Source organism: Anguilla rostrata, chromosome 1 (assembly GCF_018555375.3).
Source record: "Anguilla rostrata isolate EN2019 chromosome 1, ASM1855537v3, whole genome shotgun sequence".
NCBI classification, from domain to species: Eukaryota; Metazoa; Chordata; class Actinopteri; order Anguilliformes; family Anguillidae; genus Anguilla; species Anguilla rostrata.
Genome location: NC_057933.1, coordinates 52732872 through 52750746, shown reverse-complemented (window position 1 = coordinate 52750746; position 17875 = coordinate 52732872). Strand labels below are relative to the sequence as shown.

At 43.8% G+C, this 17875-nt stretch overlaps 2 protein-coding genes across 5 annotated transcripts in view; one reads left to right on the top strand and one right to left on the bottom strand.

The window, feature by feature from the left end:
- Positions 1-12480, bottom strand: part of zufsp (zinc finger containing ubiquitin peptidase 1) — a 13895-nt gene extending 1415 nt beyond the window's left edge. The window contains exons 1-11 of one of the 4 annotated variants that reach the window (XM_064342010.1): positions 9667-9758; positions 8995-9100; positions 8169-8823; positions 7773-7874; positions 5960-6061; positions 5636-5745; positions 5197-5365; positions 4812-5000; positions 3209-3374; positions 503-666; positions 78-298 (exon numbers count right to left, since the gene is read on the bottom strand). In XM_064342010.1, coding sequence (XP_064198080.1) covers positions 78-298; positions 503-666; positions 3209-3374; positions 4812-5000; positions 5197-5365; positions 5636-5745; positions 5960-6061; positions 7773-7874; positions 8169-8817 — 1872 coding nt within the window. In that variant the 5' untranslated portion in view covers positions 8818-8823; positions 8995-9100; positions 9667-9758. Of the gene's footprint in view, positions 1-77; positions 299-502; positions 667-3208; positions 3375-4811; positions 5001-5196; positions 5366-5635; positions 5746-5959; positions 6062-7772; positions 7875-8168; positions 8824-8994; positions 9101-9666; positions 9814-12117; positions 12278-12364 lie in introns of those variants that run through there. The other 3 variants (XM_064342002.1, XM_064342017.1, XM_064342004.1) reach the window with 3 other exon arrangements.
- LOC135258581 (importin subunit alpha-6) lies at positions 11651-17875 on the top strand. The gene is made up of 9 exons (XM_064342051.1): positions 11651-11795; positions 13972-14105; positions 14419-14520; positions 14920-15019; positions 15359-15453; positions 15794-15925; positions 16480-16568; positions 17213-17312; positions 17402-17875. Exons 1-9 carry the CDS (start codon positions 11792-11794, stop codon positions 17567-17569), a joined length of 924 nt encoding a protein of 307 aa, XP_064198121.1. The 5' UTR covers positions 11651-11791; the 3' UTR covers positions 17570-17875.

Below are 17875 nucleotides of genomic sequence, written 5' to 3'. Positions count from 1 at the left end.
GGCGGCAAAAACAACACTGAAGAACGCTTTTGTCCTCCGTACAGAATCTTCAGAGCTGACCTGTGAGGTAGTCTCACCTGTTTCTCCTCTGGGGACAGCACACCGTCTACAGCCACTATCTGGTACTGAGTGTGCTTCAGGCCACCAGGGTGCTTTCTGAGGTGCCGCAAACCCGTGCCCGTGATGTCACGAGCGAGCAGTCTCCTCATGTCCCCCGGGGGGCAGCCCGGGTCAAAGATGAGGAGGCACAGGCTTCCGTTCTTTCTCTGCTCCACGCCCACGATGGAGCGACTGTGACCTGTGCACAGTCAACACACACGACAGCCACGCCTAACTAAACAGCGCAATACAATAAACACTGAAACTCTCAAAATAAACACACAATGAATACACTATACACAATCTGTAAATGCACAATCATGTCCACACAAAGGAACACAAAACTGATTGATTAGTTTGTTAACTGATTGTAAGTGTACGTGATTTATAGGTGTACGCGTACCTTGGTGCTGCAGGTATATGGGGGGCTGCATGGTCTGCATCACCCTGGGGGGTAGTCTAGCGCCCCTGCAGGCCGAGGTGGAGAAGTACCTCTTCACCCACTCAAAGAGCCGGGGGTGGGTGTTCCCCGAGCCAGTGGGCTGGTGGAAGTCCACAATACGAGCCCTGTGGGCCCCACAGTCATCAGTGTCAGGGGTCAGTTATTCACTAAATAACTCCATAAATATCACCTTCATGCATTCAGTGCTTAGTCCAAAAGTGGAGAACATCAGCGATAGTCTCAGAAATACAAAAGTGCAATATCATAGAGAAGGCTGAACCGAACATAGCATAACATACTGTCACATAACATAACATGTTATGAAAACAGGCCATTCAGCCAAACAATGCTTGCATTCTCCTGACTAAATTGTACCTAGTGCTCCGGTTACCTACAGATTAGATAGAATCTAACACCTTTATCAAGCCTAGCCTTGAAAAGAGTTTGAGTTTCTGCCTCTACTATGTGACCTGTCAGGCTATTCCACGCAAATATGTTCTTTTAAAGATGTAACAGAGTGAAAACTGTTACGCTGCTTGGTAGCCTAGCAACAAGTTTCTATCAGGGTTCAGTCCCGGTCATGCCTAAATGTTCTTGTTCTCACAGTATTCTAATATGTTCACTGCTGTAGGTTGTTTTGCACTGTGCAGCTTCCAAATGTTAAGGCGAGTCTAATGGAAAGCAATGAAGACAATAAAACTGTTGAATGAGACTGATGTAATCTTCCGCAGGGGCAAGTCCTTCTCCACACACACAATTTCCAGGTGTTATTAGACCCATTCATTTGTTTAGACTGTATCTGCCCCATGGGGGTCTGAATGCCAAATGAGGATATCCAGGTGCTCACCTTAAATTACACTATTGGTTTCGCAGCGCTTACTCGTTTTTCATTTGTTAAAACACCATCATCAGTTGTTATCTTTCTCTACAGCTTTCCAAGCAGCATGCAGTTGGTTAAAAACAAGAGGAGCCCAAAATTCAAGAGGACAGGGACAGTGGGAGGATCACACCCGCCCTATAATAGCAAACACACTTCTGCAATCGGGCAGCAGCGTTTAAGCAACTAGAGCCAAAAATACAATTGTTCCCAAGAGCATCACATATTTCAACATCACTAAATCTTCCACTGACCGTCTTGTGTGTCCGCAGTGTTTCCCATGCACTGACTTTATTTGGACGGCCCGCCCAAATACATTTGCCAGTGTACAAATCTGGCGAAAGTGCGTAAAGACAGATAGATATGCCTTAAGCATGGTTACTTCATAGTATTTTCAAAGTAAAAATCCTGCATAGTATGCCTTCAAGTGTTCTCTTTTCCCCTGAAGACTGTTTTACATTCCACGCGATTTAAAGGTTAAATCAGGCCAAAGATTTGCAATGCGACTGTCTGCAACAGGCGTTGCAAAACCCAAGGCTTGCAACACTCTGAAACTGACCGGTTCACATCATGAAAATGGATGAGAGCAGCAGTGATAGTGAGATGCCTGCAGTAGCAGCAGGGCTGCAGATAAAAGCAAGGCTTCGTAAGAGAGGAACATCCAGTGCTTGGAGGCAGTCCTGTGTGCTTCTGCGCCTGGTACACAGAACGTACGCGCAACTGTGCAAGGATCCAAATTTACCGTCGTCTCTTAATTTCACCCATTTCCCTCAGCAGCATGACTCATATTCCGTACACTCTAATGAATTACCACGGTAAATAAAAATTTTTTTTTAATGTATGTTGTCATCGACAAATATCCAATATATTTTTCATTGTACGCAAAAAATGTCTGGACCAATCCAAATCACGCTAAAACTGACATAATAGAAAAAAAATTCCAGAAAACAATCCCTCCCTTTAATAATGATTCTCACACATTTTAATATTGGCCAGTAGATGGCAGTGTCAATCTCGTACCAAAGGGCCAAGACCGGGCCGTCTCTGAAACAGCACAGGTGCCTACTATTGAGTTTACAAGCTGTATGCGACTTGTATGCTCATTAGCAGGCAATTGCGCTGATTCAAACATGGCCTTTGCTTTCGAAGCTCACTTTTTGGTTCGGTTCAGAAAAATTGCTCTCAATCACCAGCACGCTTGGATCCAGTATAGGTTTTTCATTACAGGTCTTTCAGCCACCAGTTTCAGCATACTTCCTCCTCATTTAGTAATTTTTAAGTTATGTTATTTGGACAATATTTTAATATGTTGTGGACCAATTGGGGGGGGATCCCATACATTTAGGATGGACCGGACTTCGTGACCATATAAGGGTCCCCCATTTCTCCCACTGACCAGTCTCTGGTTCCAATTTATACATCATGGCGGCACTACACTTCTACAAATCTACACTTCTACTGCTTAAACACATTTTGCATAAGCACAGATGTGGCCTTCATGTACACACGTGCAATCCTGTGTGTGCAACCTCCACTGCATTAGCAGAAATCTTCTCTGAAAAAGAGACCACCTCACCGGACCGTGTAGTGTTAGTCAGCTAGACAGCTAGCTATGCACCACATGGTCTGGTGTACCAGGCTAAAAATACATTCAGATAACCTAAGAATTCCCATTAAGGACAACTCCCAAACACAGTTTGTGTCCAGCTGTACTGACTCCACTGAGGCCCAGTGCATATGCATTTCTAACCCACCAAAAATGTCACAATTTGAAATATTATAATGGTCACCTGACTCCAAAGGAGGTGAAGAGAGAGTAGATTTCCGTGGCCCCTATCCAGGCTGAGGAGCCCTGCAGCTTGCGGCTGAAGTGGGACGCCCCCTGGGGGTCCACCCCTTGCTTCCAGGCCTCCTCCAGAAGGGCTTGCACTCGTGGAATGCTTGGTACTGTTCCATCTGCCACAAAGAGAACCAAGATTAAAAAAGAGGTTTCAGACTGAGATTTCTGCATGCATTTGATATGATGGATATGTGTTTTCGTGTGTGTGTGTGGGCGTGAGAGCATATTTGTGTGTACTGTGTGGAAGTATGTGTGCGCGGTATGCTTGAGTGTGTCAGTATGAGTGTGTGATATGTGGAGTGTGTCAGTCTGAGTGAGTAGTATATGTATGTCGGTGTGTGTGCTTTATGTTTGAGTGTGTCAGTACAAGTGAGTGTGCCAGTGTGAGTGAGTAGCATGTTTGAGTCAGTATGTTTAAATGCACAGTTTAAATCGAGCTACATTAATAGCTCGATTTGGCCAAAGATGAGATTTAACTGGATTATTGTCGTTGTCCCAATATACATGACTCGGAAAGAATCAAATCAAATTATTGACCGAAGTGTGTCTGACGAAGGCTTCTTATAAATCCTGCTTCCTCCAATTTTGTCGCAACTTTTTTGAATAGTTCGCCATTCCGCGTTTTTCTTCCATCCATGTATTTTAGGATTTTTAACTCCTTTATTTGCGATAGCATGAAGTTGGTCTCTTCGTCCGTCCAGAAATGTTTTTTTTTCGCCATGATACTAGGGAGGGCAAAACGGAGCTTTAGAATGTCGCCAGCAGTGTATGCGCGAGAGCTCCACATTGCATTTCTCACAGAAAAGGTCATGTCGCCTTTAAAAAATTTTTTTTAGTTCATTGGTGATAGAAGTGACAATAATTAAGTGGTACTGTGCTGTTAGCCTTTATTGATCGCCGTACAAGGTTAAGGTGAAGTAGCTAGCACAATCGGACAGCACTAACCCATAAAAATGTACTTTATGCTCAATCGAACGGTAAATGTGAAAAACATTCGATTATAATCAGCGGCACCAAAATTTTCTGTCACACCCTCAATAATCGGCAAAAGTCCCAGCAGAAGATTGAATAAAATCTTTTAAAGTTATATATTTTCTGAAACGTTATCGATTCCGCTTGGCCACCGTGAGCGTATAGTTGCTATGTAAATTATGGAACATGATAAGAACGCCAGACCCCCAACTGCATTAGCTAGGTATGTTAGTCCCGACTATGAAAAAATTGACTTCGTACGATTTCAGATCGGACTACGATGTTTACATGATTTTTAAAAGTCCAGTTTTAGCCGGACTAAAACAATAAATTGACTTTTTCAAACATCATGTAAACCCACTGAGTGTGTCAGCCTGAGCGTGTGCGGTATGTGTGAGTTTGACAGTGTGCGTGTGGTAGGCGTGTGTTAGCGAGTGTGTGGTATGTGTGAATGTTTCAGTGTTCGTACGGTATGTGCGCGTCAGAGAGTGTGTGTGGTGTGATGGTGTCAGTGCGTGTGCGGTATGTGTCAATGTGTGTGTGGCATGTAGGAAGGAGTCCATCAGCTTGAGTGTGCATACCGGTGAAACAGCCTTTGTAAACCTCCATCTTATGAAGGGAGGAAAGCAGCATCTGGAAGTTTCTGTAGCCACACCCCCAGCCGCGGTCCCCATCAGAGGAAGAGTAGTGGTCAGTCTCAGAGCTCAGCCACACGTGGGCAGTGTCAGACCCCTCCCTCTGATAATATTCATATAAGGCAGCCATCAAACCTGCGAGCCGGGGGCAGGAGGAAGAAAGAAGCAAGTAAGCAATATGGACACAATCAGGAAAGCCCACCAATTCACTGAAATCACCAGCTGACTGTAATGGAATATGAAAGAAGCATAAATAAACAGGCTGGATCTCTGGCTGGCTGGAGCACAGACTAACAGGAACAGGAACTGACAGGCGCGGTGCGATACGCACCCGATGTTCTGGTCCTTCCGTCATCTACCCCCGAGGCCAGTGACTCCATCACCTCCGCCCTCTTCCTGTGGAACTCCGCAGGGACCATGTGACCACGGGACACCGCCTTCTCCATGTTCCTCTCAATCTGTCTGCGGTAGCCCCCTCTGCCGTCGAGGCCAAACTGCTTCTGCTCGTACACACACACACACACACACACAAACACAAGAAATAGTGAATGGACCACGGCTGCACAGGCCATACCCAGAGCTGCATTTCTACATACTGGCCACATCACAGCCAGATTGAACTGCACTGTGCGCCAGTGTTTATAACAAAACATTTTTTCAGCCACCTCACTCTACTATGACCAGAACCTGGTTGTGGTTGTGGTCATTTTGACCAACCATAAACCAAATATGTTGTCATTTAACAGTCTCTGACAGTGCACACAGATCACCTGCAGCTTCTTGAATTCCTCTGCCTCGCGTTTGGCTTCCTCTGCCTTCCTCCTCTCGTCCTCTTCTTGCTGAAGTCGCCTGGCCAGCTGCAGGTCAGAGCGAGTGCTCTCTAGAGCGCCCCAGAACCAAGAGAACAGTCAAGATCATGTACCATAGACCTGCAGCCCCCAAACTTTCTCAGCCCATGGACCACATAAATGAATAAATCTTATGTGATCCACCCCATTGAAATGTAGCCTGATATGTGATCATGTATGGTTTATTTATTACTTAAACTTATGCCAAACCAACAGTGTGCACACAGCGCTTTCATCAAGCAGTACCTGTTCCAGCCTCCAGATGGAGCTCCACGTGCAGCTGCAGAGAGCTGCTGTCGGAACAGCTCAGGGAACACAGGGGACACTTGTGACCCTGAGCACGATCACCTGGGGTTCACACACAAATTATGCCTTTTACAAACACAGAAGGGTTTCATGCGTTGCGGTGTGTGTGTGTAACAGAGATGATTAGCACTTTCTTCGAAGACAAATAAATATTTTCACCGGACTAGAGGATATGGTACATTAATAGCAATGAAAGCAGAAAACAGTGAAAGCTTCAAAGTTACTGAGCAATTGTGTGCATTATCTCCTGGGTGAGTTAGTACGTATGCATGCTGTGCTAGACGAGCTGTACCATGCATGCTATGCTAAGTGAGCTATACTAGTATACGTGGAGTGCTAAGTGAGCCATACTATGAATGCTGTACTGGGTACGCTGTACTATGTTTGCCGTGTTCATGGCGCCAGACTAACTTTTTACATTGGTTGCACTGGTGCACCTAACTTTTTCATTTAGGCGCACCAGCACATAATTTTGGTGCACCCAAAATTTTTCACCGTGCCTTCTGGCGGCACAATAATACATTTTAAGCGTTACCATTTTTGTCAGTTCCCACACATTGGTAAATTCTTAACACATTATGTAAATGATTGTAATCAGGAATAAAGGTGCAGATGAATGTTTTTTCTTTATTTAAATCACAGCACAAACAAGAAATCGCAATAACCTCAATTGTTTAAAAAATAAACTTAAAAAGTGCTGATGTTTAAAGTGCTTGACAAACTCAAATAAATAAATCAAACTCAAATAACTCAAACAAAAGTGTGCACTGCTCCCGGAGGAGTACATGGCGCAGTTTCACACATACATGCCTTATTTTTTCCTCCCCACCCACATTCAGCGAAGAAGAATATCAGGGTCAGAGCCAATCAGAGGCAGAGTAGGGGCGGGTCTTTGCAGAATGCGGGTGGGAAAAATAAATAACGCTACACACATACACACGCTGTACTACAATGGAGTATTAGGGCCACATTGAGGGGGAAAAAAATTAGGAGATTTCGAGAATAAGGTCGTAATATTACGAAAATAAAGTCGTAATATTACAAGAATAAAGTCGTAATTTTACGAGAGAAAAAAAACATAATTTTTAGGAAAATATATTGCCAGCAACCAACAAAACGGGCGAGAGGGCAGTCTAATGGCAGCCCGAGCCTGCAATTTCCTCGGAATCTTTCTTCGGAATAGACAGTTTCTTGCGCAATCTTTTCAATGTCCTGATACTTATGATAATGTGGTGCTGATGTGCCAAAAGATTCAGTATTTTATTTGTGAAACCTATACTAAAGTATAACTTCACAAGATGCTCCACCTTCCTCATTTTAACGCAGACGGCAGGCTACTCTTCTGATATTTCCCGTCTAAAATAACACATAGCCTAAAATTACGACTTTATTCTCGTAATATTATGACTTTTTACTCGTAAAATTACGACCTTATTCTCGAAATCTCAGAATTTTTTTCCCCCTCAATGTGGCCCTAATACTCCGTGGTAACACACAGAGACAGCTAAATGTCAGGCGCACCGGTGCGACCAATGAAAATGTTTAGTCGCACTTGACAGATTTATGGTCGCACTCTGGAGCCTTACCGTGTTAGATGAGCTATACTATGCATGCTGTGCTGTACTAGTATACATGGATTGCCAAGTCAGCCACAATATGAATGCTACGATAGATACGTTGCACAATGCATGCTGTACTAGTTGAGCTGTACTGTGTATGTTGTGCTAGGTGAGATGCTTTGGGTATGTAGTACCTTCAATCACATCCTTCTCCTGCAGGTGCAGCTCTACATGTTCCTGCAGGATGAAGCAGTCACTGAACACCAAAGAACACATTGGGCAGGGAAGGAGCTTCTCTGAAAGACAAACATCAGGGCACAACATCAAAACACTACACATCTGACATCACTTCCACAATTCAGCTCACATCACCGGTCATGACAGCACATTATCTAATACCACCTTGCACCACCTCACACAACCTCAAATTACCTCACGTTATATCCACCACAACAAAGTATATGACCACAGGCATACAACTTCTCTCTACAATTATAACCACATATCACATACAGTATAACACATCTTGTGAAATGGACAAATCTTGATATAGCTTTCTGCCATCAGAAATAGGCTTCATAATACATTACCTTTCCTAGGGGAAGACAGGCGCTTATGTTTCGTTTTGACGGGTTCCTGGTCCGCTCCACTGTTGCGAGTGCACACACTGTCCCCTTGGGGAGTGCAGGCTTGTCCATTCACCCGAGTTTTGTTCTGATGTGACAAACACACTGCCCTAGGGCTTGGTCTGTAGCCAGGACAAACTCCAGGCTGCCAGTCAGCTGCTTTGTCAGAGATTCCCTCACTGGCCACCCTGTCAGAGCTGCCCTCATTGGACAAGCCACCTGAAGCACCATTTCCGGCCACCCTGACAGAGCATTCTTCACTGGCAGTGTCATCTGAAACAGCCGCACAGGCCACCCTATTAGAGCGGTCCATATTGGTAGCACCATTACAGCTGGACGCACCCCTTGCACCTTTGTTGGAGATTACCAGCGAACACTTTAGATCAGGTCCAGCACCAGTCTGGCCAGTCCCTATGCTGGTGCATTTCCACTGCAACAAGGCCCCTCCCTCTGCGTGGGCTGTGTTGATGTGGAGCTGGAGTTCGTCGTAAGACACGCCTGCTAGCGAACAGAGAGGGCACCTGACCTGGGCCTCCAGGTGACTGAGGAGCAAGTGTGACCTCATCTCCGCTTCTGAGGGCACGTCCTCCCCGCAAATTTCACATGTCAACATGGCAGCCTGGCAGCAGACAAGGAAGACCAGAATGGAACATAACACATCACATCACTGATTTTACACACCATCCAGACAGACGGCAGTAAAAACTCTAGCAAAAACCAATGGATGTTCTGTCTTTGGGCACGGTTCTTTATTAATAGCCTATATGTATATATAACTCAAATATATCACCTGAAACTCCTTCTACAAACGTCTTTGAGCATGGGGGCAGAGGGGATGGAAGAAATGTAGGAGCTGAACATTTGTTACTACAGGGAACCTTCTCCCTTCCCATAAACTGCCAACCAGAAATATGCATAAAAGGAGAGAAAAACACATTGCACCCCTGGACATTACAGATTTCAGTTATTGAAAAGTTTAAAACCTTTTTTCTTCTCAATTTAGAATGCATAATCTCCTGTCATCAGCGCTCATTGCTCACACTTCCATATTACAACTGCTGTATGAAAGATAAAGGTAGTCTAAGAAATGAGTTCAAACCAAAAAAACAAGGCAAATGATAATGACGCAAAGCTGCACTGTTAGTAACTTTGAGGAAAACAAACGTATATTAACTATTTCAGCTACCGTAAGAGACGGCTGCAGCAAAACAAAAGTGCAATTATTTTAAAAAAAACCAACAAGCAGGCTATAAATGGCCAGAAACAATACCCTCAAGTGAGAGGCAGATCAAGTTGCTTTTTAGTTGGCGGGTTAGCTACGAGAACACAATCTGTTGTTTGAAAAACAGTTGCCGGTATCAAGGGTTAAGTAACGTTAAACAACTAACAACAGCTTGCATCCACAACCTGAGCGTGGATAAAAATGTGTAATTTATATTTATGGTTAATTCTTGTAACTTGCCTTATTTTAGGAAATCCACAGTCAGGCGAAAACAGTTTCTATTTCGCTTTAGCTCAAAAATCGTATCCCTAAGTGTGTTCATCCGGTATGCTGTAACGGAAGTGACGTAAGATTCTTGACAAGCAAAACAAAGATCTTGGTTTTCACTCTGATGTTCAGCACATACATTTGTTTGTGGATACACTACATTTATTCGTGGATGAGTTGAATTTATTTCTGGATCCGCTACATTTATTTGTGGATCCGCTGCATTTATCTGTGGATCAGTTACATAATTTATTTTATGAGACAATAATACCCCCATATTTTATTTTGCTTCAAAAGTTTGGTATTCCCCATTCACTTCAATGGCGGCTCCAATCTTTTGCCCTCAACATGTGCAGTGCACGCTTCCTTCCGAGACTGCACAAGCTAAGGTCACTGAACTCCTATTACGCTCTATGGCTTAGGTTAGCTGAATGCGTGCTTGCCCGTCTAGTTAAATATGTATGTCTGCAGTTCAGCAGTGTTTCAGTTGACAAGCATTGAGTGCATTGTACTGGTGAGGAAGGATAGGAAAGTGCTGAAATTTTATCATTTGATTTCTCAGTATCTTATTTAATTTTGTTCACTATTGCGCCAAATACCAGTGCCAAAGCTGTATTAACGGTTATAACTGCATGTACATCACACATTTTTAGTGTTATCAACAAAAAACATTTTCAGTGTATGGAAATGTCAAGTTAGTCACGCAAGCACTATTGATATGTCATTAAATAAAACTTGAAAAAATTAAATCACACAAATTAAACAAGCTCCATCCTCAAGCAACACTGCCCAATGTTTCCTAACTTATTTCAGGTAACTTGGCCCTGTGTTTTTTCATCTTACCATCCTAAGAGAATGTGGTCATTCAAACTTTATGTGTCACATGAAAGTGTCAAATGCCAATTGTTTATTGTTGAAATAATCTGAAATTCAGCTGTGTTAGACTTAAAATGGTAAAACTCTCTATGCTATGTTTGAAAAATTATCTGCATCCAGTGCTTTGCGTGTATGTAAATGCACATCAGGACTAAAAAGCATTATTATTATTATTATTATTGTTGTTGTTGTTGTTTTTGTTATGTTCAAATGTGTTCCAAAATAAGATTTTTCATTATTTTACACTGTAAAATAAATTACACAATTTTACTTATTTGATTGAACTGTACCTGGCCCACAAACCTAAAGAAAATGTCCAATGGTAATTCAGCTCGAACAGTGCACTCTGGAATGTGGGACAAAATGTTATCTGTTAAGAGTTGAATTAACACTGGACATTTTATTGTGCACCTTTACATTGTATACCTTTACATTTATATTCTTAAGTTTTATCTGCACTGCACTGATTCTTCGATAGATCTCATGTAAGGCACTGAGCAACTCTACAACACTGTCCATCCTCAATGCATATACTATTGCACTAACCTGGTGATATATATAAACCTTATTAACTGCTTAAGGAAAGTGTTGCGTGACCCATACAGTTTGAATGATCACATTCTCTTCGGATGGTAAGATGAAAAGACACAGGGTCAAGTCATATGAAATAATTTAGGAAACATTAGGTGACATTTCTTTGGAATTAAGCTTGTTTCATTTGTGAGCTAAGATAGCCAATATTGTTTGTTGTACCTTGGTCTCATTTTGATATCAACATTTTTTAATGACAGGCCTAGCTGGCTTATCGACAGTGCTGTGTATGCATGAATTACTTTTTTAGTACGATCCAATTTACAAAAGAATGAGAAACTGGCATTCCAACCGTTCTTCTCAACAACATAATCGCTACAGTATTTTCCTGGTTTGTGCGAAAATTCATTACTTCAGTACGAAAACGTTTATTTAGCAATAACTGTCAACATCCTCTGTGACTCCAAGTCGTCGGTCTGAATTAACTCATGGACGTGAAAGAAACTAGCGATTCGATTATCTTGTTATATACACGGTCTTTGGCAGAACCCGAGAGCGGCTCTTGGGAAATTTATCAGCGATTGACAGAGAGGGTCGCCATATTGAGCTCAGCTGTAGTAACTAGGAAAGGTTGTGCCAAGGAAATAAACTATTTTCATATCTACACAGCAACCAAGAACTTCTAGATTTAATGGGTAATGTTATTTTGGTCTATTGTCATATATTTCCGCTCTTATTACTAACTAGCAGGTAGTTCTGAACCATTTTCACACAAATGTTGCTTGGCTATCTTAGCTACCTATAAGCTGGTAAGCAGGGGGGTGTGTGGAATCTAGGTAGTTATGCTAGCGAGCTAGCTAGCGAAGTTACATGTTTAGGTGTGTTTGGTGGCATGTAGCTTGGTAGTTTACGAATATTGATAGCTTATTGGCTTCATGTTACAATACAGTAATATTAGGAAGATAAATACATACATGATACGTAAATTAGTAACCACTGCACTGTGGCTGGACCCACCTTGTTTTAGGCCACGATCGTTGTTCGCTTAGCGACGCCCATACTGAAGGCGACCCGTCGCTACGGCTAGTTAGCACTCGCACTTTAATGTTATCTAGGCACCAAAATTAGCCAAGAATCTAACTATTTAGAGCTGGATATTGAACTGACACAAAATGCTATTGAATGAAATTCGTGCACCATTGCTAGATCCTTCAGTTCAGGTCAATCATTCAGTTTCTCGAGGTAAGGACTTAAGGTTTCAAACCTGCAACATTCCGGCATCAGTTGACCCTTGCACCACAGTGCTAGAGAACCGGTTTCGGACTCGTGGTAGATATGGGTATGTTGTGATGTGCGTAGTAGCTTGGCCATGCTAGTTGTACAGATAATGTTAGCTAACGTAGATGGCTAGCAATTTAAAGTTAATGTAAAGTTGGCTAACGGCGGCTACTACATGACTGCTGGCTAAAAGCTCGCTCAAGTTCGTTAACTATTTAATGCGACTGCAGCTGTTCTCAACAGGACTACTGCTAGCTGGCTAATATACTGTTCATCTGTGGACTCCATTTGTACTTTCCCATTCGGGACTTGGTTTCTGATATTTTACCAACTAGACAACTTGTATAAAGTTTAAGATCACACTGCTTACTTGGGAATTCTGAAGAATTGTCTAGTAAATGTTACTTAAATCTGAAATGAATAATAACTCATTAGTAACATGCATCCGTGCATTGTACTATTGCCTTCATCACAATGATACAAATCCGTCAACAACTTAGAACTACTGTCAGTTAGGGGAGTCAGCATAATATTGGTTGACATCCATCAGTTGATCCGAAATAGATAGCTTCTTCTGAACATACAAAATATTATTTATATGATAGAATCAATCTTCAGGTCTCAGCACAGCGTAGCCTCAAATAACAGTTACACTGTACAGCTGTATTGCTCCGTTGTCCTCTTTGCCTTCTGCTGTACAGAACGGGCAGGGGCTAGGAGAGCATCACAGCACTATGTGTTCTGCAAGCAGGTGTTTGCGTGTGCTTACCTTATCAAGCCTCCGGACAGCCGCATGCATTGCTGACACTTGGTGTGGGCAGAGGCATTCAGTGCTTGAGCCGTGGGTTCTGTGCCATAAGAATATCTGTTATTCAGTCAGGGCCTGACAGCTAACCCTGGGGCCCTTTACTGTACCTGCACTTCATGGCTCACACTTCATCCTAATCCCAGACTGTATTTATAGGCGGCGGATCCTGATCTAGGATCTAGGATCAGGGCACAGGACTGGCTTGTTTAAGAGCCGTGAGACAGAAGTGGAGTGGGAGTCCTCTTGAGTTTGGAAGCATTCAGAAACGGCACTGTGTTTTTCAGGAGCATCCAGGCCAAAGATGGAGCAACAAGTCTCATATTCACGACATTTTCAGCCTGTGCAGGTTTTATGATGAGGATACTGCACACTTGGGGCCACCTAGCCCTAGAGCCTGAGTGCAGTGTGGGGTCTCGTGGCATTTGTGCAGCTGTCCTTGACGTCTTCAGCAATTAACATTGTGATGATGGCATCAGTATTTCGTTACATTTTACACAGTAATTCATTATTTTATTTTCTCACTGTCTTATAGCAGACAGCAATGATGGTTTTGTGGTGCTGTTGGCAGGAGAGAAATAAATACATTCATGCTGAACGAAAAGATTCTGAGACAAATGTCTCTTCGCGATCAGGATTGACACCCTCTGCTTTAGGCCCTCCTGCGAATAATTTTTAAGATCCCAACCGGAGACTAAGTGGCTCTCCTTTCTCCTTTCTCAGAGAAAGCCTGAGGCTGTCTGACCAAACTGTTTTGCTTTTTCGTTTTTCCTTCTGCCTGACCACAGACGCGATGGCGAGCCCGGGAAAGGATACCTGTCGAATGAAGAGTTATAAGAACAAAGCCCTGAACCCGCAGGAGATGCGGCGTCGCAGGGAGGAGGAGGGGATTCAGCTGCGCAAACAGAAGAGGGAGGAGCAGGTAAGAACACATCACCTTCTCTCCCAGCACACAGCCATTGGTCCAAGGACTGTCTGGTATTCCAACTTGATGTGGAAGCCAATTCTTGAAGCTAATTCCCTGACCAGTTGCCTTGCAGTAGTTGTACTTTCCCTAGGCCCAACCTTTCGTGAATATTCACAAACTGTACTATTACAACTGGAACTTGTTACCCATAATAACACCTGCTGTTAGTATGTAAAGAGAATGAAAGGAAAGCAGAACCTGACCATCTGGTTAGTCTATGGACTCTGTGCCACAGTGCCACCAACCTTGTCCTCTGCTCTCCCTGCAGCTGTTTAAGCGAAGGAATGTGTCTCTGCCTGCGGGCGATGAGTCTATGTTGGAATGCACCGTCCAAGATCCCGATGTCAGCTCCACCATACCTGTCCCAGGCGTAAGTGTCTGTCATTGTTCTGTGTCTGCACTGTTCCAGTATTTTGGACAGTATGATTAAGTCATGCTGTTTGCTGCCCGATCACTCCGAAAACGCTGTGAGAAAAGCAGCACAAGCACAAGTCTTTGCAAAAGCATTAAATGGCCTGTGCACATCACAAGTTGATGTATTGCACTCGAAGGGTACAGTAAATATTACAGCCTACATATAAACATCTGTCATAGGCTGCATTTTGAAGAGGTAATCAATATCACAATTCAAACAGGGTTTGAATGTGTAAAACAATTGGTAGCAAATCTGTCTGTAGACAATTAAAGTTTTTTTTTTTTTAATCAGCCCCTGCCGTGCGCTTGGTGTCTGTCTCGGGCTGATGTTCACCTCTGCTCTGTCTTTTTCCAGGAAGGCATCATAACTCCAGAGATGAGACAGATGATCTTTTCAGAGGACCCGGACCAGCAGCTCATAGCCACACAGAAGTTTAGGAAACTACTGTCCAAAGGTACCTGCACATCCTTGATTGCTTGTTTTGATGCAAAGAATACATTTGTTCAGTTTTTGTTACCTTCTGCTGGCCTCAGAGACAAGTGAACAGACAGGCTCAGTAAGCTTCAGTTCTGCTGACATTTTACTGAACACTTCACTACTCTCCAGCAATTGTTTTTACTCACTGAATAGAAAAAAAAATATTCTGCGGTTGTTTTTTAAACAGCATTCAATAAACTTGTGGTCATCCAAGTAAATATCTTTACTGCCATTTCTTGTCTTCCTCAGGGAATAAGGACATGTAATGGTGTAAGAAGTTAATTGACTTCTGAATGGTTAATCTTGTCTCTTGCAGAGCCCAACCCTCCCATCGATGAGGTCATCCTTACCCCTGGGGTTGTGAACAAGTTTGTAGAGTTCCTCAAAAGAAGTGAAAACTGCACGTTGCAGGTGTGTGTAGATAAGCCCTTGTGTGTGCATGCGCACAGATGTGTGAATGGCTGTTTCTAGCCTCTGCAGGTGTTCACTGCGCACACCTCAGAAAAGCCTGTGTGTCAGGAAGGAGACATGCAGTTCTGTACATTCCATTTTGTTTTTTGTTTGTTCGCTTGTTTGTTTGTTAGTTTTTCCTGTCACTACATTTGTCTTGATTGTTTTTGAACTTTGGCGTTGCTCGGAAGCTGTGCTTATGCTACTGTAGATATGGCCTTGTTGCGCTTGTGTGTCGGCGCGTGTGCGCTCTGCACCGTGTGACAGGAAGTGTTAAACAGCTGAGAATTCTGATTCGCAGTTCGAGGCTGCCTGGGCGCTGACGAATATTGCATCGGGGACGTTCCTGCACACTAAAGTGGTCATAGAAACGGGAGCTGTGCCCATCTTCATCGAGCTCCTCAATTCTGACTACGAGGACGTCCAGGAACAGGTGACCTGAAGCCAACTGTGTTTTTGGGGCATGATGGGAAAATGAGCTCTGTTAGGCTGTCTGTCCCTGTCAAACTGGCTAGTAGTTGAATTCATTTGGAATATAATCCATATATTAGCTCAGTGTTCTTAAAGGAACAACTTTTTGGAAAATTCGCTTCTTGGCTATCTTACCCATAGTAAGACGATAAGGTTGATATCATTTCATCCCTGTGCATCCACCTCCCCCTCTGTTTTCTTTCTGCTTTACACAGCTGCAGCTTTCAAGGTTTAACTTCATAAATCTCAGTGGGAAAGGGTTTTATTTCAAAATAAAAGTTCTGAGGGGTCTCATTTCAGAATAAAATGTCAATACAACATAGTGAACACAGCAATGAAAAATTAATACATTTTATCTTATGATAATCAGGAAGAATAAAACCGAAAAATTCAAAATCAGGAAAAAAAATGTATCGCGCTATAGAGAGCCTGGGGTCTGAGAGTTCATTTGGAATTTCAGGAAGAACTAAGTGGGTATGGGAGATTAAATGGAGTGATGTGAACATTCTGTTCCAGGCAGTGTGGGCGCTTGGGAACATTGCTGGGGACAATGCAGAGTGCAGAGACTATGTGCTGAACTGTGGCATCCTGCCCTCGCTTCAACTGTAAGTGGGTGTGCGTGTGAGTTTGTGTGTGTGCGCGTGTGTGTGTGTGTGCGCGTGTGTGTGTGTGTGGTGCGTGTGTGTGTGTGTGCTTGTATGTGTGCGTGTGTGTGTGTGTGTGCGCTTGTGCGTGTGTGTGTGTGCGTTTGTGTGTGTGAGCCTTTCCACCTCGTTTGTCCTTCTGCATGAGTTGTTTGTGTGTATGTGTAAGAGTGCATGAGTGTCTGTATACATAAGTTGCGTGCATATGTATAATTCTGATTGATTTTGTCATTAAAAGAACATTAACTTAAAAAATTGTCAACTTTTAAAGAAAATGAGCATAGATTCATCTGAATTGCAAGCTCAATTTATGTGACTACCAGTATTATGTACTGCAGGGCTGCCCAACCCTCATCCTGGAGATCTACCGTTCTGTAGGTTTTCACTCCAAATCTAAAAAAAGTACACCTCATTGAATAGCTAGAGATCTCGCTGAGCTACTAATTGGTAGAATTAGGTGAGCCAAATTAGGTTTGAAATGAAAACCTAGAGGGCGGTAGATCTTCAGGAACAGGGTTGGGCAGGCCTGATGTACTGTGTCTGGGTATGTGGTGCATTCCTGAGTGGGTGTGTATGATTGACGTACCCTCTCTATACTCCTGCAGGCTGCTCACCAAATCCACTCGTCTCACGACCACGAGGAATGCGGTGTGGGCCCTGTCCAACCTCTGCCGGGGCAAGAACCCCCCTCCCGACTTCTCCAAGGTGAGCCACACCCGATCGCGCGGTCGCTGCCGTTCTTCACCGCGTCAGGGATTCAAACCGAGTCCCTTCTGTGCCCCTGTCCCTGTCAGGTGTCCCCCTGTTTGAGCGTGCTGTCCCAGCTGCTCTTCGGCAGCGACCCGGACGTGCTGGCGGACGCGTGCTGGGCGCTCTCCTACCTGTCCGACGGGCCCAACGATAAGATCCAGACGGTGATCGACTCGGGAGTGTGCCGCAGGCTGGTCGAGCTGCTCATGTAAGGGCCAAACCGCCAGGCGATGCCGAAACGCTGAGCCGTAGCTGCGGTGCGCGCTGAGAGACGGCAGTGAGACACACTGAGAAGGAGATGAGACTCGCTGAGACACTGGCCAGACCGTGATGGAAAAGGATGGCTTGGTGTAGCCAGTGTCTCAGTGAGACACAGTGAGAAGGAGATGAGACTCGCTGAGACACTGGCCAGACCGTGATGGAAAAGGATGGCTTGCTGTAGCCAGTGTCTCAGTGAGACACACTGAGAAGGAGATGAGACTCGCTGAGACACTGGCTAGACAGTGATGGAAAGGATG

What these genes read in the sequence shown, in the direction of transcription:
- LOC135258581 (XM_064342051.1), top strand. An exon ending in ACGAGGACGTCCAGGAACAG is followed by an intron (nt 15,926 to 16,479) that starts GTGACCTGAAGC and finishes ATTCTGTTCCAG; the next exon opens with GCAGTGTGGGCGCTTGGGAA. An exon ending in ATCCTGCCCTCGCTTCAACT is followed by an intron (nt 16,569 to 17,212) that starts GTAAGTGGGTGT and finishes ATACTCCTGCAG; the next exon opens with GCTGCTCACCAAATCCACTC.